This window comes from Chrysemys picta, chromosome 2 (assembly GCF_011386835.1).
Source record: "Chrysemys picta bellii isolate R12L10 chromosome 2, ASM1138683v2, whole genome shotgun sequence".
Lineage (NCBI taxonomy): Eukaryota > Metazoa > Chordata > Testudines > Emydidae > Chrysemys > Chrysemys picta.
This window is the reverse complement of record NC_088792.1, coordinates 2636799-2661739: the sequence shown is the minus strand read 5'-3', so window position 1 is coordinate 2661739 and position 24941 is coordinate 2636799. Positions and strand designations below refer to the sequence as shown.

The following is a 24941-nucleotide window of genomic DNA, read 5'->3' as shown; positions in this document are numbered from 1 at the left end:
TTATGCACAAATTCCCCATGACTTAATTTATCAACGTTTCGAAGATTCCTGACCCTGAGGCGTTAAGTTTCTTGTTTAATCTGAAACTGTTTTAACAGAGACATTTAAAAAAATCATATTTTGTTGCTTCACTTACATCCATATCGTAAGCACCTGTAATGCTTTACCCATCCGTTTAGAGAGAAGGACGGTGATTTTTTGGCTCTTAGGAATGTTTTGAATGAAATAGATTATTTCAAAGGTGGTCACATACTCCTCAATACAATCACTTTCCTTGTAATTAGAGCCAAATTGTCCCATCTGGGTGGCTTCTGGGAAGGACAGATTACAGCCTGAGGGGTTTGGCTCTGCGCTGACAGTGTTTTGTGTTGGTGTTCCCTCTCCCCATGGTTCCTCTCTTCCAGTTCCAGGGCTGTCTGGTGTGCATCCACTTGCTATTGCTTTTCTGCCTCCCCCTCTTTGGCTCTCTGTTCAGCTTCCCATTTCTGGTGCTCACACTCCTTGTCGGCTTTCTCTAACTCCAGTCTGGCCGGCTCTAACTTCATGGAGGTGTCACCGAGGCCAGTCTCTGCCTTCATCATTTTTATTCTTTCTTTTACTCCGTTTCTATCACCTAAGATAACAAACAGAAAATGACAAAACTGGAACCTTTTTTTGTCTTTTTCCAGCCTTCTCATTTGTCAATGTTGTAGAGTCTAATTGACCAGTGCTTGGAGTGTGAACCTCAGCCAACCCGCAAACTGTGTGTAAATCCTGCCAACACTACGTCGCTGTGACGCTTCCTCAGGCTGCCCAGAACTATGAGTCATATTGTTACCGCTCTGCCTTAGCCATTACTTTGCCTTGTGGGTAACACTTGGTGCACCCCAGTTCCCGACCCTCTTTTAGAGCATCCCCTGTAATGCCCAGCCCCTGTCACTGGACACACCCAGAAAGTACCAAGTTTGCTGGCTCCAAAGAGACATTGTGCACACCAGCCAGTTCAGGGGGGAGGGACAGCTCAGTGGTTTGAGCATTGGCCTGCTAAACCCAGGGTTGTGAGTTCAATCCTTGAGGGGGCCATTTAGGGATCTGGGGCAAAATCAGTACTTGGTCCTGCTAGTGAAGACAGGGGGCTGGACTCAATGACCTTTCAAGGTCTCTTCCAGTTCTAGGAGATAGGATATCTCTATTTATTTATTCAGCTGAGGATTCACACTTGGCTTAATATTACAACACTGAGAGGTACGTGAGATAAACAAGAAGAAGTTTATTAACAAAGATAGAGAGGTAAGTGATACCAAGTAAATATAATGGAAACAATTGGTTACAAGTAAAACAAAAAGACAACCCGCTTCTACAAGACTAGGACTTAACTTCAGCAAGTTAATCTTACCTAAAGTCATTTCCCAGCATCACTGGCTCACATGGCCAAGATCCAACTTTCATGAATGCAAAAAGCACTGCTTTCTTCATCCTCCAGCTAACCTAAGCTTCCTGCTTAGCTCAGATGGAAATGTACCTCCCATTGCATTTGGTTTCACAATACTTGACTTACATCAGAGACCTAGGGTCCTGTGGCACCTTTAAGACTAACAGAAGTATTGGGAGCATAAGCTTTCGTGGGTAAGAACCTCACTTCTTCAGATACATCAGAGACCTAGGCAGACAGGTACATCAACATTCCTTTGCCAGGGAAAGACTTGTTTGTCAATCCTGTTTATCAAACCCCATGTTTTCAACATGTTTTAGTACATACAACTTAATTATTTCCCACACATACATCATGTAATGCTTATGATGACCAATATGATATAAATTTTCATTTGATCTCTCACATGACCTTCATTACATATAAACACTCTGACAGCCATGTGGTAGATAGGTCAGATGGGACTTGCTATTGGACAGTGACCCCTTTGCCAGTTGGAACTCAGCGACTTTTGGGCTCACAGCCTGGGTTTTCTTGGAGAAATTAATTTAACAATCACAGATTTGTAAGTAAACTAAAAATCTTTCGGTTGCAACCTATTGACCTGTGTTGCCATAATATATTAGTATTCATAAACTTATTAGCACTGTCACTTTTAAAAATGTAACAAAACAAGTCTGGTTCTGTAAGTTAAATTTTCCTTGTAGACATAGATCCAGACTTTTAAAGGTATGTAGGCCTTGTTGCACTCAGCATTGCAATGCCTAATGGGTTTATGAGTGTAAGTCTAATTTTCAAAAGGGATTTAGGCACTTAGGAGCCTAAATCCCATTGACAGGATATCTTAAAAAAGAGTAAAAAGCAATGCTGCATATCACCATATTTCATAGTCACATCTTCAATGCGTTTTGAAGTTTGCCTTTCAAAATATCAAAAGAGGCTACACCAATGGGGCCAGATTAATTCTTGGTGTAACTCCAGTAAGGTCAATAGAGTTTCACCAACTTGCACCTGGTCTGAATTTGGCCCTGTAAGTGTCTGAGATTTTATTTTTAGTAAAAATACTGCCCTGTTTGATGTTGCAGTTTGAGCTGCTATAAGTTTACATGAGAGCTGAATAGATCTCACAGCTCTAGCCAAAGGGCCTAATTCGTCTCTCAGTGACCGGGCTGCAAATGCAGCGTACTTCAGGGAAGCTAATGGAGACACTCCATTACAAATCCAGGCTGAGAGCTGATACATGGCTGTAAACCCGTATGACTGCGCTTAAATTAACAGAGTTAAACCATCTAAATCCAGAGTCACTGAGTGTAGAAACTGGCTCAGCATATTTAAGTTATCTAATATATATTGTTAATAAAGAACAAATGCAAATAGCTTTATTCACATTGTCTGAATGTGCTGCACTAGCATAAGGGTGAGGTGCCCGAGAAGCTGAGATGCAGGAGTGGGAAGCAGGAGGGTTAGGCTGCAATGAGACTTTATTAATGGCTGTTAGGGATCGAGGTCGATCAGGAACGGTACAGCAGCAGCAGCAACAACAACAACAACAAAAACCCCGATACAAATAACGTCCTTATACTTTCTACAAAAAGCTTTCATCCTTTTTATTCTAATATAACATCTCACTTTTTCTGCAGTTAAATTAGGTTCCAAATACATCTTATTGACATAATATCTGCCCCCATTCTCCCGATCCATTCCCTGGATCATTTCAATCAGCTCAGAAACCTGTTCAGCCTGTTCTTTTCCGGTTATTTTGTTATTGAAAGCGCAGCATCGGTTCCCACACTTCTGAATCAGCCTTTCAAGATCTTCGTTATTTCTCACATAGTCACGCAGTGTTTTACCGTCTAAATCCTCTTTCCGGGTGAACAGGACAATCATGTGCCTCATGGCTTCAACTCCAAAAATCTCCTCTACTCGCTTCACTGCTTCCCTGTCTTCCTCAGTGTAACGTTTCACCTGGGTCACCAGCAGCAGAGCGTGGGGGCCTGGGGCGGAGAGTGTGATACAGCGAACAATCTCTTTATATGTTTCCGTATCACAAACATTTTGGTCAAAAATGGCAGGTGTGTCAATAACCACAAGCTCCCTCCCATTCCAGCTCCTTTGTCCTTTTTCACAAGTCAAAGTTACTGGCTTTGTGTTGAGTTTGAATTCAAACCTTTTTTCCCCAAGGATGGAGTTTCCTGTTGCACTTTTCCCACCTCCACTTTTGCCAACGAGGATGATTCTGAGTTCTGATCTCCTGCCGTCATCTGCGGCTGCTGGGAACAGTTTGACAGTCAGAACACCATTGCACAGATACAAGGAAATGGGTAGGACTTATATCTAATTATACAATTTTTAATTAACCTGCATTAAAATAGCATACTCTGGGGCTGAGAGGCCCAGAGTAAATAACATCCATCCAATCTCACATCTCAGATCTGTCCTCTTGGATGTCTTGTCACTTTAAACTGAACATGACCAAAGCAGAACTCCTTATCTTCTCTCCCATACTTCTCCTGTTCCTTTTTTATCTACCATTCTAGCCATCTCTCAGGGCTGCAATCTGGGGGCTATTTTTGACTCTTTTCTTTCCTTTGTCCCACACATCTAAGCCAGATCCAAATCCAACTGGTTCTTTCCCCTCAGTATCTCCAAGATCGGTCCTTTTCTCTCCAACCCTACACCCAAGTTCCTTTTCAGAACCGCAGTATATTTTGCCTTGATTATTGCAACATCCTCCTCTCTGGCCTCTCCAACATGTACATCAGACCCTTCAGTGCATTCTAAATACTACCACTAAATTTGTCTTCCTGGCCTGTTCGTTTGATCATGCAACTTCTCTCTTTCTATTCTGCTGTTGGCTCCCTGTCCGACAGGATAGGTTCTTATACCGCACTCATCACTGTCGAATCGGAGCACCTCTGTCTCTGGTTTCACACAGATAATCCCTGGATTCACACACAGAGCTGACACTCTTTGTACTGGATCCTAGAGTCAGATGTAAACACGAAACGTATAAAAACAAGCCCTTGTGTTCTCGTCAGACCACTTCCTCCTTCAGACCCTTTCAACTCTGAACATTTGACCATCAAATTTAAGTTTCTTGTCTCTACCTTCAAATTTCTATAGAACTCTGCACCTCATTACACATTCTCCCTTGTCAACCATTTCATTGCCCCATCCCCTCCACTCTGCTAATGCACCTAATCTGGTTTTCAGATTCTTAGAATATCAGGGTTGGACAGGACCTCATTTAGTCCAACCCCCTACTCAAAGCAGGACTAATCCCCAGACAGATTTTTACCCCAGTTCCCTAAACCACCCCCTCAAGGATTGAACTCACAACTCTGGGCTTAGCAGGCCAATGCTCAAACCACTGAGCTATCCCTCCCACCTCTTGCATAATCACCTGTGTGCCTTCTTCATTGTAGCCCCCAATGAATGCATGGTATGATCCCACTGAGCTCACCTGCAAAATTACTAGTGTGTCCACATCAAAGTCCCTCTTAAAAACCCACTTCTGCTGTGCTGCAGATAGTGAATCAGGTTGACTTGCCTATAAATTACCTCCTGTTCTTCCCTAGCTCTATATAGTTGGTCAGACAGGATAACACATTACATTTGTTCCCATTTTTTGGGTTGAAATTTGAAAAACAGTTGACCAGCTCTGTCCAGAAGTGTTCTAGGGAGCTGGGGAATGGGGTGTGCCTGGTACACACACTCTCACTGTCGTTGGATTGGAACGAAGCTCTGCCGTGATTCCACTTTTATATGGTTCTTGATCAAAAGCGGTAGGTTCTTGCTTTATAGTTTGAAGCTGCTCTAGCAGCCTGAGTTATGGATGAAATTACAGATACTGGGAAAGGGATTTTCTTTGTGGGGGTTGTCCCCAGCATAAGACATAGTTACAAGGGACATGTCACTACCATTCCCCCCCAATAGCACCCATGCTAGAGCCAGTGAAATAATTTTGGGTGACTAGAGCTATATTCAGAATGTGCCTCAATCCCCTAGAGTTTGCAGGGCTCTTTTACTTTACAGGAAAATTTGAGCTGATTAAAATATAGAAGTGAGGTCAGAATAGGGCCTTTTGTGTAACTGTCTTACCATCATCTCCTCTCTGGTTCTTTCTATCCATATTGCTCTGAAATATTTGTAATAAAATGTGTTATTTACAAACATACTTTAACGAAGGAGCTCAGAATATAGAAAAATACACATCTACAAAAATTCAGTAATACAAATAATAAATAGTAATAATATAACTGAATCATAGCCACTTAGTTTACGAACTGCAAAGGCAGTATCAGTACTAGCTGTATTCTCTCTGCCTTGTGCATCAACAGCCAGATTGTTGACTAAGTATTAGTCCAGAATCTCTATTGCTGATAGAGCAACAGCAAGTTAAAGAAGTATGGGCTGGATGAATGGACTGTAAGGTGGATAAAAAGCTGGCTAGATCGTCGGACTCAACGGATAGTGATCAATGGCTCCATGTCTAGTTGATGAGATTCAACAAGGACAAGTTCAGAGTCCTGCACTTAGGACGGAAGAATCCCATTCACTGTTACAGACTAGGGACCGAGTGGCTAGGCAACAGTTCTGCAGAAAAGGACCTAGGGGTCACAGTGGACGAGAAGCTGGATATGAGTCAACAGTGTATCCTGGTTGCCAAGAAGGCTAACGGTATTTGGGGCTGTATAAGTAGGGGCATTGCCAGCAGATCGAGGAACGTGATCGTTCCCCTTTATTCGACATTGGTGAGGCCTCATCTGGAGTACTGTGTCCAGTTTTGGGCCCCACACTACAAGAAGGATGTGGAAAAATTGGAAAGAGTCCACCGGAGGGAAACAAAAATGATAGGGGGCTGGAGCCAGTGGTGAGCTGGAGCCGGTTCGCACCGGTTCGCAAGAACCAGTTGCTAAATTTAGAAGCCGGTGTAGAACCAGTTCCTAAAGAGGCGGGCGGGTGGGCAAACTCTGGTCCACAGGCCACATCCGGCCCACGGGACCATCCTGTCTGGCATGTCTGAGCTCCCAGCTGGGGAGGCCAAGGCTCCCCCAGCCCCTCCCCCACTTCCCCCCCTTGCAGAGCTGCCAGAGCCCTGGGGGAAGCGGGGGGACTCCAGCGGCTGTTTAAAGGACCAGGACAGCAGAAGCAGCTGGAGCCCCGGCCCTTTAAATAGCCCCTGGAGTCCCCCACTACCCCAGGGCTCTGGGGGCTATTTAAAGGGCCCGGGGCTCCAGCATGGGGCTCTGGTGGCATTTTAAAGGGCCTGGGGCTCTTTAAATTGCCCCCTGGGGAAGCCGGGCACCGGCGCATTGACTCTTGCCGGTATGCCGTACGGGGGCATACCGGCTTACTTTCACCTCTGGGTAAGGGGGTGGGGCTGTAAGCTCCAGCGACTGCGCGGCATCCTTACACAGCAGCATGGTAAGGGGGCCAGCCACGGCTGGGAGGAGGGGTTGGATATGGGTTGGGAGCGGTTGGAGGGGGCGGAGGTTATGGGGGGGCGGTCAGGGGACGGGGAACAGGGGGGAGTTGGGTAGGCGAGGGAGTCCGGGGGGTCCGTCGGGGTGGTAGTGGATGGGGTCGGGGCAGTCACGGGACAGGGAGTGGGGCAGGTTGGGTAGGGGGTGGGGTCCTGGGGGGGCGGTTAGGGTGGGGGGTCTTGGGAGGGGGTGGTCAGGGGACAAGGGGGGGGTTGATGGGTTGCGGGTTCTGAGAGAGGTAGTCGGGGGCACGACGTGGGTTGGGGTAAGATGGGTGGGCGGCAGCGGGGGAGACAGGCACATGGGGCTTGTACTCACTGCGCGGTTCCCTACCCGGTCTTCGGTGCCACTTTGGCGGCGAGTCCTTCACTCACTCCGGGTGAAGGACCTGCCGCCAAAAACCTGGAGCAAGTGAAGTCCCCCCTGCGGCCGAAGTGCTGCCGAGGACCTGGTAGGGAACCGATTCTTAGGATTTTGGGAGCTCATCACTGGCTGGAGCATATGACTTATGAGGAGAGGCTGAGGGAACTGGGATTGTTTAGTCTGCAGAAGAGAAGAATGAGGGGGGATTTGATAGCAGCCTTCAACTACCTGAAAGGGGGTTCCAAAGAGGATGGAGCTCGGCTGTTCTCAGTGGTGGCAGATGACAGAACAAGGAGCAATGGTCTCAAGTTGCAGTGGGGGAGGTTTAGGTTGGATATTAGGAAACGCTATTTCACTAGGAGGATGGGGAAGCATTGGACTAACCCCATGGAAAAATTATGGAGCAGGTCCTCAAGGAATCAATTATGAAACATTTAGAGGAAAGGAAAGTGATCAGGAACAGTCAGCATGGATTCACGAAGGGGAAGTCGTGCCTGACTAACCTAATTGCCTTCTATGATGAGATAACTGGCTCTGTGGATGAGGGGAAAGCAGTGGATGTGTTATTTCTTGACTTTAGCAAAGCTTTTGATACTGTCTCCCACAGTATTCTTGCCACCAAGTTAAAGAAGTATGGGCTGGATGAATGGACTGTAAGGTGGATAGAAAGCTGGCTAGATCGTCGGGCTCAACGGGTAGTGATCAATGGCTCCATGTCTAGTTGGCAGCCGGTTTCAAGCGGAGTGCCCCAAGGGTCGGTCCTGGGGCCGGTTTTGTTTAATATCTTTATTAATGATCTGGAGGATGGTGTGGACTGCACTCTCAGCAAGTTTGCAGATGACACTAAACTAGGAGGCGTGGTAGATACACTAGAGGGTAGGGATCGGATACAGAGGGACCTAGACAAATTAGAGGATTGGGCAGAAAAAAACCTGATGAGGTTCAACAAGGACAAGTGCAGAGTCCTGCACTTAGGACGGAAGAATCCCATGCACTGCTACAGACTAGGGACCGAATGGCTAGGTAGCAGTTCTGCTGAAAAGGACCTAGGGGTCACAGTGGACGAGAAGCTGGATATGAGTCAACAGTGTGCTCTTGTTGCCAAGAAGGCTAACGGCATTTTGGGCTGTATAAGTAGGGGCATTGCCAGCAGATCGAGGAACGTGATCGTTCCCCTTTATTCGACATTGGTGAGGCCTCATCTGGAATACTGTGTCCAGTTTTGGGCCCCACACTACAAGAAGGATGTGGAAAAATTGGAAAGAGTCCAGCGGAGGGCAACAAAAATGATTAGGGGTCTGGAGCACATGACTTATGAGGAGAGGCTGAGAGAACTGGGATTGTTTAGTCTCCAGAAGAGAAGAATGAGGGGGGATTTGATAGCAGCCTTCAACTACCTGAAGGGGGGTTCCAAAGAGGATGGAGCTCGGCTGTTCTCAGTGGTGGCAGATGACAGAACAAGGAGCAATGGTCTCAAGTTGTGGTGGGGGAGGTCCAGGTTGGATATCAGGAAAAACTATTTCACTAGGAGGGTGGTGAAACACTGGAATGCGTTACCTAGGGAGGTGGTGGAGTCTCCTTCCTTGGAGGTTTTTAAGGCCCGGCTTGACAAAGCCCTGGCTGGGATGATTTAGCTGGGAATTGGTCCTGCTTTGAGCAGGGGGTTGGACTAGATGACCTCTTGAGGTCCCTTCCAACTCTGATATTCTATGATTCTATGATTCTATGACTGGGTTACCTAGGGAGGTGGTGGAATCTCCTTCCTTAGAGGTTTCTAAGGTCAGGCTTGACAAAGCCCTGGCTGGGATGATTTAGTTGGGGATTGGTCCTGCTTTGAGCAGGGGGTTGGACTAGATGACCTCCTGAGGTCCCTTCCAACCCTGATATTCTATGATATAAGAGAGAATGTTCTTTTTCTTGGCTGGGTCCCGGGGGCGGGGGGGGGGGGGAATGGAGCTGAGCACAGGGCCCCATTAACTCTAAATTTGCCTCTGCTTAGAACATCTGTGGATTTGTCCATCACTAGTATATACCCGGGCAAGTTTTCAAGTGATTGATAGGCTGAGATTTCTCCTCTAAAACATGGATCTGAAACAGCTTCTTCCTGACAAAAATCAACAGAAGAACTGATTAATATACAAGAAAGCCAAATCCCAACTGGTTTGTGTCTCATTGCTCCTGTGGAGACTGAAGGGTGGTTTATTTCTTTATTATTATTTTATTTATACAGTGCCATGAATATGCATGATCATTACAGATGAATAGAAGGCAATGGGTGAGATTTTCAGAGGCATAAATTGCAGTGCATGTCCATGGGAGCTAGGTCTCTAACTGACATTTGTACCTTTGAAACTCTTCCCTCATGTCCCTACAACAAGAGCTTAGAAGCTAAGACCTTGATCCTGCGACTGGAGCTGCCGGCATGGAAACTGGACCTGGGTGGAGACCTGTTGACTGTAATTGGGGCTTTACCAGAGTGCAAGGGTCTGTGCTAGTGGATTCAGTTGCAGGATCAGGGTCTAAGGCCTGAATCCACAAAGGGGGTGAGTGTTGCAACACCGAACTTTTAGGCATCTTGAAAATCACTGGAATCCACAAACCCTGATTTACGGGCCTAGGCTCCCTACCCTTGGCATGGGGAGAGACAGGCACCTGAGAATGAGATCCACAAAAGCCAGCGTGCTGGGCAAGGAGCCAATGGGAGAAGCTGGTGACAAGGGTGTGATTTTAAGCCCTGCATGCTCAGGGTGCCTAAAGCCCGAGCTGCAGGGAGGCACCGATCGCTATTTGTGACCCACAGCCAGGAACTCTCTCCTGGCATCAGGCAGCTTGGGCACCAGAACTCCCTACAAAATAGCCAATGATTGGAGGACAACCGCTCCTTTGTAACCTTTAGCCCAGTGGTTAGGACACACACCCAGGAGGTGGACGACACCAGCTGAATTCCCTCCTTTGCCTGATGAGAAGGGATCTGAGCTGGGTTTCCCCATGTCTCACGTGAGTGCCCTGGTCTATAGAGTCATTCTGGCCTAATACATATTTAATCAAAAGTGGAATGGCTTCAACAAGAGAGATTGAGAGAGACCCACCTTCAAATAATCCAGAGTCCTACTATATTGGGCCCTGCAGGAAACACACGTATTGCCCTGCCTATGTTCACCTGGTTTGGGGATCATACTATGGCTTTGTTGTGGGAACCACGGGTTGTGGCCTCATTTGTATGCAGTGAGTGAAGGAAGGACAGATCATTCATAATTTCATTTTATATTAAAATCATATGTTAATATTTTCATTTTTGGACTGGCTGCTTGCTTTTGTTTTGTCTCAGGCTAAGCCTGAATCTATAGTGTAAGTGAGCTGATCTGTTAGCATGTCTAGAGGAAATTGATAGCTAAAAGTAGCTCGGCAGGTGGCCTACAGAGACTGAATACAATACCATCTTAAAAAAAAGTTGACTCTAAACCTGCAAATTGTGCACATAGCAAGTCCACGTAAACATGGATTGCTACACACTTACCCTTGTCTCCTGCCCTGGTCTGATTTTAGCTAATGAAATAAAAGGGAAATATTGAGTTGAGGAGGGCACAAGACAAGATGAGGTTGTTGGGAAGATGCCTTTTTGTCTTTGAGACATTAACTGAAGGAAGATGAGACAAAGCCACAAATTTGGTCAAGCAGGTAGAGGATAGATAGTGAAAAATCATTAAAGGTATAAAAAGATGTGCACCTGCTGCTTACTCCAGTCTCAGTTTGGTCCAAGATGGTCTAAAGGGAAAAGGCAGCTGGAAGAGGGCTGAACACAGAACCTTGATAAAGGGAGGAGTTGCCACCAGACACAGAGAGTGCATTTTGTAAGCTGGCCCTGTAAATAACTAGGACACAAGGGAAGTTAACATGCTTACATAATTACGGAGGTAGATCAGGAGAATGGTCTGGTCCACAATGTTACAGGAGTCAAGGAGAAGGTGGAAGGAGAAAGAGCAATCAGCAGAAAGGAGGCTATTCATTGCATCCTACGAGAACATTGTACTGTGGTGTATGTAACTAACACTGATGCAGACTTTACTGCTGTTTCTTCTCGTTTAGTTTCCTTAATCTAAAAATAAGTCATTCCTGCTGACAGAACACGATTGCTTTTGTGTGGGGAAAACAATAATCCCCACTCTAAATGTAACTGCCCCCCTCCCATTGAAAAGAAAAATAACTGCCCCTGGAGAAAAAGGATGAGCACTAAACTCAAGAATACCCCACCCCTCTTCAGTCTTTTCCTTGTTGTCCCTTACATCCCTCTCAGGATGTTCTATGGATCTCTGTAAATCTCTTGGTTTATTGAAAACAAACAAAAAGGAAAAACACAGAAAAGGAAAAAGAATTAATAATCAGTCACCAAAAGAACAGGTAACTTTCTTAGTAAAATAATTCATTTCTGTTGTACTCCAAGCTGCAATATTGCAGGGAATTTTTTCAGGGATCAATTAAACCGCCTAGTGATGGGGAAAAAAAACAGACTTGTAAAATCATAGCACACTTATTATAAACGTATGTTATTCAAATGCTTTCATGTTTGTTCTCATGATTTTTTCTGGTCTGTTAATGTTGATTTTCAATAACTCTTGGAGCACTGGGGAAGTTCCAGAAGACTGAAAGGAAGCTAATGTAGTGGCAATATTTTAAAAGGGTAAATGGGATGACCCAGGTAATTATAATAATAATAATATAATAATAATAGACTTGTCAGTCTGATATTGATCCCAGTCAAGATAATAGAGCAAGTTATGGGACTTGATTAATCAACATGCATTTATGGGAAATAGATCTCCTTAAACTAACTTGATGTCTTTTTTTTATGAGATTACAAGTTTGATTGATAAAGACCATGATGTTGATGTAATTTTCTTACACTTCTATAAGGTGTTTGACTTGGTACCGCACAACGTTTTGATTAAGAAATTAGAATAATGTCAAATGAACACAGTATACATTAAATGGATTAAAAACTGATAAGTGACAGTACCCAAAATGGAATTATAAGCAGGAAATCATCACTGAGCGGGTGTGTTTCCAGTGGAGTCCTGCAGGGATCAGTTCTTGGCCCAATGCCATTTAACATTTTTATCAATGACTGGAAAGAAAATATAAAATCATCACTGCTCATGTTTGCAGGTGACACGAAGATGGGGAGTGGTAAATACTGAAGGGGACAGGTTACTGATACAGAGTGGTCTGGATCACTTGGGATGATGGACAGAAGCAAACAATACGCATTTTAATCAGTGCTTAATTTGTAAAGAAAGAGGTGCCAGAACTCAAGAAGAGTGCGCCTCGTGGAGGACACCATTTTGCAGAGTGCACTGCTCTGCCCCCCCTGGTGTGACCATGCACACATCGGGCACAGGGACACTATAACAGAAGAGGAGCCGGGGTAGTGCTCCAACAATCCCCAGCACAAATTAAGCCCTGGTTTTAATACACCTAAATGTAAATGTACACATGTAGGAACAGAGAATGTAGGCTGTACTTACAGGATGGGGTCTCTAACATTGGAAGCAGTGACTGAGAAGGATTTGGGGATCATGGTGGATAATCAGTTGAACATGAATTCACAGAGTGATGCTGTTGCCAAAAAGGCTAATGTGATTCTTGGATCATATGTCTGTATATGGGCCTGGCGCAAATGGTATTGGAATACTGTGTCCAGTTTTGGTGTCCACAATTCAAGAAACATGTTGACAAATTGGAGAGGGCAGTGGCAATTTTAAAATGCAGATTGGATGTAGTTTTAGGAGATATGCTCTAATTGAAATGGGCATTATTATTCAGGGAAGTCCTATGCCCTGTGTTATCCAGGAGGTCAGACTACATGATCACAATGGTCCCTTTTGGCCCTGGACTCTATGAGTATATGGAATCCCCTCCACTCCTATCTTCTGATGTGGAGAAGGAATTGGAATTCGGCAGTTCATAATGATGACAGTGGATAGTCATTGGGCCCAGGCAAGGTTGTGAAGATGACCCTATAGCTTTGGGCCGCTCATATTCAAGTCTCTACCTCAATGGATCTTTAATTATTAAAATAAAATTGGAAGAGTTTCAGGCAGAGAGCTTGAGAAAGCCCTCTGGCCCAGGCACATTCCTGCCATGTGGGAAACCAGCTTTGAATTCCTTCTCTACATTTAATACACAGGGGAATTGAACCAACATTTTTCACATCCCAGCTGATTGGCCAAACCACGAAAGCTTATAAAGTAGGTGACATCAACACCACCACCTCCTTCAGCTGTTTTGTGACCCCTTTCCTTTGCTTTTGTCCAAATGCCTGAAAATGGAAACAAAACATTTTGGTAATGTTGTTTTATTTCAACTTGAATTTTTTTTTTACTTTTTGATTGATTGGAAAATTGTAAAACATGTTATTTTCGGCTCAACTGTGACCCCGCTTCTTTGTGAATTGCCAGTGAACTGGAACATGCATTATTTGCCCAGCTCTATGTATGAATGGCTGGCCTGCATCTCATAGATGCACAGATTCCACGGCCTGAAGGGACCATTGTGATCAACTAGTCTGACCTCCTGCACAGCACAAGCCATAGAACTTCCCCCAAGGAACGCTGAGAGTACATAGTCTGATTTAAAAATTCCCAAGTGGAGACCCCACCCGGCCCCTTGGTGAACTGTTCCAACGGTTAAGTTACTCTCACTGTTAAACATCGATGCCTTATTTCCAGCCTGAATTGGTCTAGCTTCAGCTTGCAGCCATTGGATCGTGTTAAACCTTTCTCTCCTAGACTGGAGAGTCCATCATTAAATATTGGTTCCCCATGTATGTATGTACTCATAGACTGTGATCAAGTCACCCCTTAACCTTCTCTTTGTTCAGCTACACAGATTGAGCTCTGGGAGTCTCACACTAGAAGACATGTTTTATTTTCTAATCCTTTAATCATCCTTGTGGATCTTCTTTGAACCCTCTCCAATTTTTCAACATCCTTTTTGAATTGTGGCCACGAGAATTCAATTTGTATTCCAGCAGCAGTCACACCAGTGCCAAATCTCACGGTAGGGGTGCTAATCTTTTTGGTTAGAGATTAGCTGGAGCAGCCACGAGGATGTTAAACTAACAATGCAGAGGGAGGACGCTAAGGAGGCAAATGCAGCTCAAACGCAGCACTTTGAGAACAAATTGAACTGAGGCGGCAAAGAATGAGAAGAAAGGAATTTTATTTGCTTATATACCAATGTTAGGATGACAAGCTGGAGGAATGAGAAATTCTCATTGATGAAAAGGAATTTGATACAGTTGTATTGGAATTTTAGTTATTAATGCATGGTATTACCACAACACTAATTTAATCATAAATTCCTTTGTTAAAGCCAAAGGCCGAATGGGGTTTAAACAATTGCTCTAAACATTCCTAAAAAGCCTAAATAATAAGCAATTTACTACAGTCGCACAGTAACAAAACATTTATAAGCATTTGATCAAGATACTTACAAATGGGACCAGGGGAGCTTAGACCCACACAGCTTCAGTATGGTCTGGCAGGTATTAGGAATGAACATTTTAAGAGTTTACTTTTTTATACCCCTTAACAAACAAGGGACGTCATTGCCAATTATCAGACCTTAGCTAAGGCCAGATGAAGCAGTTTCTTATATAGCCAATTATTTACTGCAGCTGGTACCCAATTAACCGTGTTTTATTTCTATTACTTTAACCCAAACCTTAAATAAGAGAACACTGATATTTAGAAGGGTCACTACAAGTATAACACAACAACCCTTCCTTCTCATGATCTCATTATTTTTGGTTGCATGCTTTGGGCCTACTGCTCATGCTAATATCGCAGATCAGTTTAAAACCATAGTTCACCCAAATCTAATGTGGGCCTATAATCCTATCAATTGGCATTATTGACACCTGGCGGGATGATTCTTATGTTTGGAAAGTTAAAATCACTGTTTATAACTTGTTTAGGCAGGACAGAGTGGGTAAAAAAGCTGGCAGGGTACTCTATATTAAAGACACCATTGCCTGTTTTAGAGTTTTTGACAACTCAGAGCCACAGGATCTTGAATGCATATGGATCAATGTGCTAACTAAAAAAGCCCACGAGGAGTACTGGAGGTGGTTTGGTTCAGACCACCTAATCAAACCAGAGAACAGGAAAAGCTACTCCTTAGGCACCTGTCTGTAATGTGTAGAAATAAACATTGTGTTCAGAAGGACTTCAGTTTGATAGACATATGCTGGAAGTCTCATGCAGCCAGTAGCAAAACAACATTAGCAATTTTAAAAAGTATAGATGATAATTTTCTAATACAAAAGATATAGCACAAGATAACCCTGTTTTGGACCTCACTCTGACAGATAAAGGTGAATTAAAAAATTAAAAGCTGCACTGGAAGTTGGTGGTAATCTGGGGACCAGTGATCATGATCTGATTGCATTCAATATGGGTAAACAAAGACACACACACATCCTTGGTACTTCAAACGGGCTAATTTCTCAAAGCTGAGAATAATTATGAGCAAAATTGACTTGGAGGAAAGATGTAGACATGAAAATGTGAATGAAATTTGGGAGTTCAAGAAGAGTTTATTAGATGGTCAAAAAAAGCCATGATTCACAATCAAGAAAGAGGGGACAGCTTTGGCTAAACGCCCATCCTGATTTAGTGGAGACGTGAAGGCAGCAGTCAGAAATAAAAAGACAATATAAAACAAGTGGAAAAAAGGGAAAATGGATAGCAATTGATATAAATTATAAAGTGTAGAAAATTGATCAGGGAAGCTAAAAGACATCAGCATAATATTCATGGCTAGCAGGGCTAAGAACAATAAGAAGGAGGGTTTTTTTAAATAAATTAGGAACAAAAGAAATCCTAACAATGGTATCATCCTATTACTTAAAGGAGAGGGTAAAATTGTTAATAATGTTGCAGACATTTCCATTAAATATTTCTGTTCTGTATTTGGAATGAAGCAGGTTGATGTGTTAGTATCACATGAGGATGATGAATTACATTCCAGTCCATTAGTAACCAGGTTAAGAACGTCTATTGGGAATAAATATTTTTAAATCAGCAGGTCCAGATAACTTGCACCCAAGAATCCCAAAGGAGTCTGGCCCATGGGTGTTAATTTTTTAAAAATGTTGAATATGGGGAACATTCCAGAAAACAGGAGGATGCTATGACAATAATCTAAACAGGCAAGCAGGATGACCTGGATAACTATAGGCTAGTTAGCCTGACTTTAATGCCAGTCAAATTAATGGAAAAACTGGTACAGGATTCAATTAATAAAGAATTAAAGGCTAGGAATATAATTAATGCCAGTCAATGTCATTTTATGGAAAACAGGTCTTGCCATAAAGATCTGATTTCATTCTTTGAGGAGAATACAAGTTTGGTTGATAAAGGTAACTGATAGATATAATATACTTAGACTTTTGTAAAGTGTTTGCCTAAGCACCACACAACTTTCCAAATAAAAAAATAGCACTATACAGTGTCAATAAAGCACACACCAAATGGATTAAGAACTGGCTAACTGAAAGATTACACAAACTAATTATCAATAAGGAATCATCATTCAATGTGGATGTTTCTAATGGGTTTCCACAGGGTTTGATAATGGGCCCGACATTTTCAACAGTTTCATCAGTGACCAGGAAGTGAATATAAATTAAATCCTTTACAGAGAGAAAATGGCAGGTACTAAAGTGTGCTTTAATCTAGTGGAGAAAAGCACAACAAGAACTAGAGGCTGGAAGTTAAAGCCAAGCAAATTCAATTTAGAAACTAGGCAGAAATATTTAACAGGGAGGGTGATTAACTATTAGAACAAGCTACAAGGGAAGTGGTGGATTCTCCTCTCTTATTGTTGTCAGATGGAGACTGGAGCCTTTCTGGAAGATGCTTTAGCCAAACACAAGTTATTGAGCTCAATACAGGAGTAGTTGTGTGAAATGTAGTGGCTTGTGATATACGGAAGTTCAGACTAGATGATCTGATGGTCCCTTCTGAGTGCACATGTGCGTCATGCATCAGAGCCAGAAGATTGACTTGCACACGCGTTGTACATCCCCCTCGTGTTTGCAGCCAAGGCTATAACCGGCCATGACAGAACAGAAGTAGGGAGATGTGGTGCTGCCCTGTTTGTTGAAGTAGGCCACCGCTGCAATGTTGTGGGAGAGCAGTTGGGTGTGTTTGGCCCTGTCATGGGGCCTCCATTCAAAAAGGGAAAAAGGGTGGGGGGTCGCTCCTTCCTTGATGGCGGCAACTCCCAACCACACATATTCACAAGGCTGCCCTACCTCTCTGGACAGTAAGTCCCAGCACCCAGAGTCCACAGAGCCATCCTTTTCTTCAGGGCAGTGAGACCTAATGGTCAGGGTCTTAGACCAGGGCAGTAGTGGACATCCACAGTCATCAATGACATCCACAGACATCCACAGTCTTAGGCAGCGGTGCCCAATACTCACAATCACAGGTGGTATCACCCAATGTCCACTGTCCTAGGCAGTAATGTCTAATATCACGGGCAGTTGCTGCACCACATGGTAGGAGGTCCCAGGAAGCAGGCATCTGCCGTACCAGGTGAGCTGGTTGCAGGATAATGGGGAGAGCCATGTGCGAGTGTTCCTGGGGCCAGAGGATGTCCAGCAGTTGGTCATGGGTATCCTGGACCTCCTCCAGTGGAAGAGCAAGATCCACTGCCACCCACTGTAATAGCTCTTGATACTGGCGGTGGTCATCTGGTGGGGACAGAGAGGTCAGCATAAGCACCTTATCCGGGGAGCAAGAGGCCGCCATGGGAACCAGTGGTATTGGTTCCACATCTCCTTCCTGCTCCTCATAAACTGATGGCACCAGAGGGTGCACTGGGGAAGGCTGGCATGAGGCTACAGATGCTGCAGGGATCCCAGGATGGCCAATAGGATGAATAGTAAGGGTCTCTGAGCATGGGTGGTCCGGGCAGGTAGCGATACCATGGGTCCGCAGTGGGATTGTAAGCCAGGGGTTGTGGAGGTCTGCACCATGACTCCAGCCTCTGTCGTGGGGCCGGTGAGAATGAGGGGAGAGCCAGGATATGGGGGCAGCAGTTCCTCAGAGATCAGCAGGTCCAAGCAGCCGGGAGTATCAGGGGTTGCGTGGGACAATCTGAGGGTCCTGGTGGGGTTGACGGTGCTGGTCGGTAGGTACACTAGGGCTGGTGCAGTAACCGGAGCTGGTGCTTGCAGCAGCAGCTCCCACTTCCGCTTGTCCTTATCCTCGAGCTGGGAGAGTTCAGGAGCTGGAGCAGTCGGGTTGACATGCGACTTCTCACCTGACCTAGTGGCACAGCTTGGGGAGGCAACACTACCTGATTGGGCAGTCCTGGTCAGGGACCTGCCCTTAGCCCATGGCCATGTTTTTTGTGCTCATGGCAGAGCTTGTCTGGCGGTGTTGGTACCGTCAGAACCAGTGCCTGGGAGGTGCTTGGTGGGATGCTGATGGGCAGTGATGGGCTGTGGTTCCGCTGGTCCCGGACAGAGCTGGCCTTACCATGAGGTGACCTGAGGCAGCCGCCCCAGGTGCCAGACTGTGTGTAGGTGGGGGGCGCCACTAGGACCCAGAGTGTAGAAAATTGTGTCTGCAGCTGGTGCATATGTATTCTCTCTGCTGTAGATGCACAGCGATGGTGGAGTGCTGTGCTGGAGGAAGGAGGGCACAAGAGACATAACAGGCAGGCAGGAGAAAAGGTGAGAGGGAAGAACAGAAAGCAGCAGGAGCTGCAGGGAGAGAGAGGAGGAGGAGCCTCTTATGTACCCCTCTAGCACCCCCAGGAGCCTGGACTGATTCACATCAGCTTCTCAGGGAGCTTCCTATCTCCTGCTGCTTCCCTGAACCCACTTGAGGAGAACAGGTGGTCAACTGAAGTAGTAGGAGCCAGTTAGGCCCCTAAGATGCTTATTTGTCCCCTTCAGTTGAGTGTTGAGAGCCACTCTAGCTGGCACAGAACAGCAGTCATGAGTGAAAGAAGAAAACGCCCCTCTGGGGCAGCATTCAGAAAAAGAAAGCAAGCAAAGGAAGCTTTTCTACCTAAGCAGGAAGGAGCTCTCCTGAGATACACAGACACAAATGTTCACGGTGAGCCTTCCGGCCCCAGTGAGGATGGGAGTGGTGAGGAGATGCCTGATCTTCCAGTTAGTCAGAGTGCAGGTGACCTGGCAGCTACTGCAGCATCCATATCTCCATCTCAAATGGGTGTAACCAGGCACATTCCTGAAGAAAAGTGTAGATCAGAGAAGAGTGTGGTGGAGGTGCAAGAAACAGCTGCTGCTGAGTTTAGTTCCTTAAGTCTAGATGATCCAGGACTGTGGACCCACTTGAGCAGTAGCCTGAGGGACTTCCTTGTACTGCGTGGGCCACAGCAAGTGAAAAATGTCATGTTCCCCAAAGAGAATGAAAATAGAAGTTTCCATCCAACACATTCCTGGTGTGAAATCCCCAATGGTGACAAAGTGGAGAGGCCATGGCGTATGTACTCAAAAACCCAGAATGCTACATCCTGTTTTTGTTGCAAACTCTTCCAGTCTAATGTTTCAGCTACATTGGGTTCTACAGGAACAAAGGACTGGAAAAATCTGGCTAGAAATCTGGCATGCCATGAGAAGGCAGCAAATCACCAGAGAGTATTCCATAGGTGGAAAGAGCTTGAGATGAGACTAAGGTTAAAGGCCACCATAGATGATCAGCATCAAGAGAAGATTGCATCAGAGTCTCTTTACTGGCACAATGTTCTGAAAAGGCTCATTGCCATTGTGAGAAGGCTTGCTACCCAAAACCTAGCACTGCATGGCACTTCAGATCAGCTGTATGTGCCAAACAATGGAAACTTCCTTAAAATTGTGGAGCTGATGGCTGAGTTTGATGCTGTACTCCAGGAGCATCTAAGAAGAGTCACCACCCAAGAAATGTACACACACCACTACCTTGGAAAAACAATTCACAATGAGATCATACAGTTACTGGCAACAAAAGTCAAACAGAAGATTGTGGCAGATCTGAAGTCAGCAAGACATTACTCTGTTATTCTGGACTGCACACCTGACATCAGCCATACGGAACAAATGACTTTAATGGTGAGTATTGTATCAACAACAGAACCTAGTGAAAATGTCCCTGCAATGGTGACTATCAGAGAATTTTCCTGCAGTTTGCCCCTGGGTTTGTGAGATGTTAATCCTATCAGAGCTTTGTATAAAGCGAAGGGAAGGAGAGGACTGCGGTGTGCAAATCTGTGCGCCTTGCTCACAGACTGTGAGCCCAAAACTTTATCTTTGACACACTGTCTGCAGACCAACAGAGTTAAAGTAAATGAAGCCTTGCTCTTAGGTCTTCTGACAACCCTGAAGAAATCAGAAAGAAAACCAGTTTTTCAGAAGAGACATCCAGCGGCGGCTCCAGGCACCAGCGCTCCAAGCGCGTGCCTGGGGCGGCAAGCTGCAGGGGGTGCCCTGCCGTTCGCTCCGAGGGCGGCAGTGAGGCAGCCTTCGGCGGCATGCCTGCTGGAGGTCCAGCGGTCCCGCGGCTTCGGTGGCAATGAGGCGGCGGGTCCGCCGAAGGCGTGGGACCGGCAGACCTCCCGCAGGCATGCCGCCGAATGCTGCCTCACTGCCGTGCTTGGGGCAGCAAAAAAGCTAGCGCCACCCCTGGAGACATCGTATGAGTAGTTTGATATTTGCAGCTCTCCTTTCAAAAACTGATCAAACACTGTGTATTTTCAGTGAGTATGTGTTTATCTAAGGGGTTCATGATTTTTCTTTGTATTTTCCTAAATATTTTGCAAAAAGTTATAAATGCAAAATATTTACTGCTAAAGCCTTTGAGTTATGTTGAGGGCATTTTATTTGTATTTATTGTCTCACAAAAACTGTCCCTGCAGTTTCAAGGTTGTTTTAATGTATTTATTAAATCCATGTTTAACCATTTTCATAAAATTACTTCCCGTTATTTAAAAGTACACTACAATAAGGTGCCTGTTTGTACCTTACATTCTGAAAGAGTTACAGTTTAACACAGCAAAATGGAGATAGTTTGTGGTAAGAACGTTCAAATGTTATCTACTTTTTTACAGAGACCATTTTAAACAGTCTTCATTTTGTCTCATAATTAACCAACTTTACTAGAATTGGTAAATTGTAAGTTTGGTAGGAAACTAACAGAAAATAAGTAAAAGTTTAGTCTTGTATATTTCTCACAGCTAGCTTTCAGCTAGTGTGTATGTGCTTTCTATAAAATAATGCTGAAAACACAAAGGGGAGGGTGGGAAGACAGGCAGAGGAGTGTCTATCTCACATGTTGGGCCCGATTCAATATGCATACTCAGAGGTTGCCTACCAGATCAGGCCCCATTCAAAGTGTGGTGGTGGTGGTGGTACTTCCCTTATAATGTTTAACCCAGTGGTTGGAGCACTTCCCTGGTGTGTGGAAAACCCAAGTTCAATCCCCTTCTCTGCCTGATAGGGAGAAGGGATTTGAAAAGGGATTGTCTTTCTCCCCATCAGGCAGAATTGATCCTGGGTCCCCCATGTTCCTCTATATCCCCACTGGAAACTTGGACCGACCTGGAGACCAGACTCTGACCAGTTGTGGGCATGGGTGGGGCTTCTCCAGTGCCTTTCTCTTCAGGGGAGGGCACTGGCCACGAACCAGCTAGTCCTGTCCATGCTAGCACTGGTCCAACCCCTGAGCCCACCCTGGCCAAACTCCAGAGGAAGGTCCTGGAGTTCTTCTGTCTGGGGAAGCTCTCGGTTTCTGCAGGTGTCCTGAACCTCCCTCTGGAAGACAGAGGGCAGGGACTGGTCTGTATTCACAGGCAGTCCAGATGTTCCATCTTCAGGCTCCTCTACAGTGCTCTTAGTCTGGCATGGAGCCACTTAGACTCACTACCATTCACGGGGGCCTGGACACAGGAGACTGAGCTATTCAGTAAAAGGGGTGAGAATCCCAGAAGCTAAAACAATTTTAACACAAAGGAATGTTCACCTGAAAACCTGTGACATGTCTAACAAATATTCAAAAAACAGAGTTTGGGACTAGGCAACATGGAGAACACCATTTCGAGTCTACTTACAAAGAACAGGGACATTTGCAGGAGGCAGGATTGGTTTGGGAGGGATCCATTAGCCAGAAAAGGCAATAGGTTCCCAACTTGTTTTATCCTTAATGCAGTGGTGGATTTAGAGTTAGTGGGGCCCTGTGCTCATCTTCATTTTTGGGGTCCCCCTCCCTGGGGACCCAGATAAGAAAAAGTACATTCTCTCTGATCTCCCCCCACCCCTGTTTTTCATTCATTTTTTCTTCAGACTCCTCCTATATTATAAGTTACAGGAAGTAAATGAAAATAAAGTGAGGTATCTTGACTGTTTTTGTAGTCTAACTTTTTTTTCAAAGACGACTTGAAAATTGCTGAGGGTCTCAGTGGACCACTTAATGATCTTTCCAAATGTTGTTTGTACCGTTAGCTAACTATTGTAAAGTGCTTTGGATAAGAACGCTTTATAAAAAAAAAATAATAATCTTTCCTCGGTCCACCTGAATGGAGTTCTGGGACCAAAGTTTGAGAACTTCTGGTCTAGATCAAAGCTTGTATTTCCATTATGCTAATGTGAAAAATGTGTACAAATAAAGTATAGATGATGTGGATCAATTGTTTTATTATTTTCCTCTGCATGGCACACAGGAGGGGCAAGCAAATCAGCCTGGCAGAGCATGCCTGAGACCTGTCTCTGGACAGATGAGCAATTGATCAAAATCACATTCTCTGATCTCTTGTTGGGGCGAAATAAAGTTTCCATTGAAATCAAAAGGAGTTTTACTATCAAGTTCAATGGGAACAGGCTTTGACATTTGGAGAGGAAAGAACAAAACCACTTGAGCAAGGGCTATGTTGCTTATACCACAGGTATCAAAGGCTGTTGCCTCATGTGAGAAAGTCAGCAGCCATCTGATCTTTGTCTATTGCAAGGGAGAAATCAGCAATCAACGAGGCTAGTAGAGTCTCTGTAAAATATCCAACTCATCCCCCACATAGCCCACTGCCCACCCCACCCTGTCCCCTCTGCTGTTTGGGGCTCATTCCCCCCCATAACCCTCTCTGCCCCTCCCCTCTGTGGGCGCAGTGGGAAGCGAGTCTCAACCTTACCCAGGACTGTGTAGTAGTGAAGCTTGAAGAGCCCTTGGGCATCTGTGCTCCTCGGTGCAGCAGGAGTAAAATTTCCACGGCTGCCACCCTTGAAGTGCCCCAGCAAGAGGAAGGTGAGGGGGGCTCCCCTGGGCAGGCACTGAGTCACTCACCAAGAGGAACCAGGCCTCTAGCACCACCTGGGCTGGGAGAGATCAGAGATGAGCCCCAGAAAGGGGCAGTCCCCGCCCAGGCTGAACTGCCCCAGGGCCCGCCCCTGGCCGGCCCCTCCCTGGTTGGCTCTTCTTTCTGGGGTCCTCAGGCATCTCTGCCCCGTCCCTTCCCTTTCTGTGTGAGGAAAAGTCCGTTAAGAAAAGTGTAGACAGGGCAGGCGTTTTCCAGGGTCTGTTGTGAGCCAAGTGTTCCTTAATGGGCCATTCAACTTCACCATGCACTTGCCCCTTGCCTTCATGTCCGGCTAAATACCTTGTGGGCATTACCACAAGAGCAAACATAAACATACAGCCCAAAGCTGGAAAATGAGGCATTTGTTTTCTTTGCTTTGCTGCTCCAGTGTGGGGCCCCCCTTTTGTTGGGAGCCCCTTGCCAGAGCACCGTTGGTGTCATGGTAAATCTGCCCCTGCCTTAATGAGTTTCAATAGCTGTAGTTTGAACCATGGAGCGAACTGGAAGCCCGTACACAGCTCTTAGATTTTTAGAACATCTCCCCACTGAGATACCGAAGGCATTAAATTAATGGACTAGCTTGGAAATTAGTACAACACACACACACACACACACACACACACACACACACACACACACACACACACCTGCCTGTGATGTGTTTCTTCTACCTACAACCCAGGAGCGTTGTCAGTGACTAATTTCCACTGACAAAATTCTCTGTCCAAACACCGGAGCAAAGTTTAAATCACATTAACCGACAATACCTCTGTGCTGCCGCCGCAGTTTGCAGAACAAGCGGGTGCTTTTCCTGTAGCCTCCGAGCTCCCTCCAGCCTCTGCAGCGTCCTCCCGGGCTGCTGGGGTTTGAACCGGGATATTTATAGGGCTGTTGCTGTTACATAACAAGTTTCACTTTTACTCAGAATCAGACAAAGCACTTGCTGGAAGCCAAAATGAGTTTATCTTCCTTATGCGTTCGTGCTGCTGGTCCGGGTGGGGGCCGGAGGGGCCGGGGGGGGGGGGGGGGAGGCTTAGTCCTCACCTCGCTCTGAAATGATCCAGAGGGGGGTTCTAAGAACTGGGTTTGTGTCGCTTTGCAGCAGCACAGCCCGAGAAGTGCTTTCAACTGGGCAATGGGATGCCGGTACATCTGGCCCCTGTAGGGCTGCAGCCAGCTCTCCCCAAGTGCTACATCCCATCCGGATAAGGGCTGGGTCCATCGCTGTCCACAGAGAATATTTCATGGTTTGAAAGGATATTCTGCAAGGAGTGCGACAAGAACCCCCTCTGGATCATTTCAGAGCGAGGTGAGGACGAAGC

General features: G+C 45.5%; 1 protein-coding gene across 8 annotated transcripts; it reads right to left on the bottom strand.

Annotated features, from left to right (window-relative positions):
- Nucleotides 1–309: 309 nt before the first annotated feature.
- Nucleotides 310–24941, bottom strand: LOC135981886 (GTPase IMAP family member 2-like). 8 transcript variants are annotated; one of them, XM_065586650.1, is made up of 4 exons: nucleotides 24387–24636; nucleotides 9294–9364; nucleotides 5513–5549; nucleotides 1230–3681 (listed from the first exon to the last, which is right to left on the bottom strand). In XM_065586650.1, the coding sequence occupies exons 3-4, from the start codon at nucleotides 5541–5543 to the stop codon at nucleotides 2906–2908; spliced, it is 807 nt and encodes a 268-aa protein (XP_065442722.1). In that variant the 5' UTR covers nucleotides 5544–5549; nucleotides 9294–9364; nucleotides 24387–24636; the 3' UTR covers nucleotides 1230–2905. The 8 variants fall into 8 exon arrangements, 6 of the variants coding, with proteins under 6 accessions (XP_065442722.1, XP_065442724.1, XP_065442723.1 ...); XM_065586652.1 differs by having other exon boundaries at nucleotides 1230–3678; XR_010599062.1 differs by lacking the exons at nucleotides 1230–3681; nucleotides 5513–5549 and adding an exon at nucleotides 310–613 and having other exon boundaries at nucleotides 24387–24919.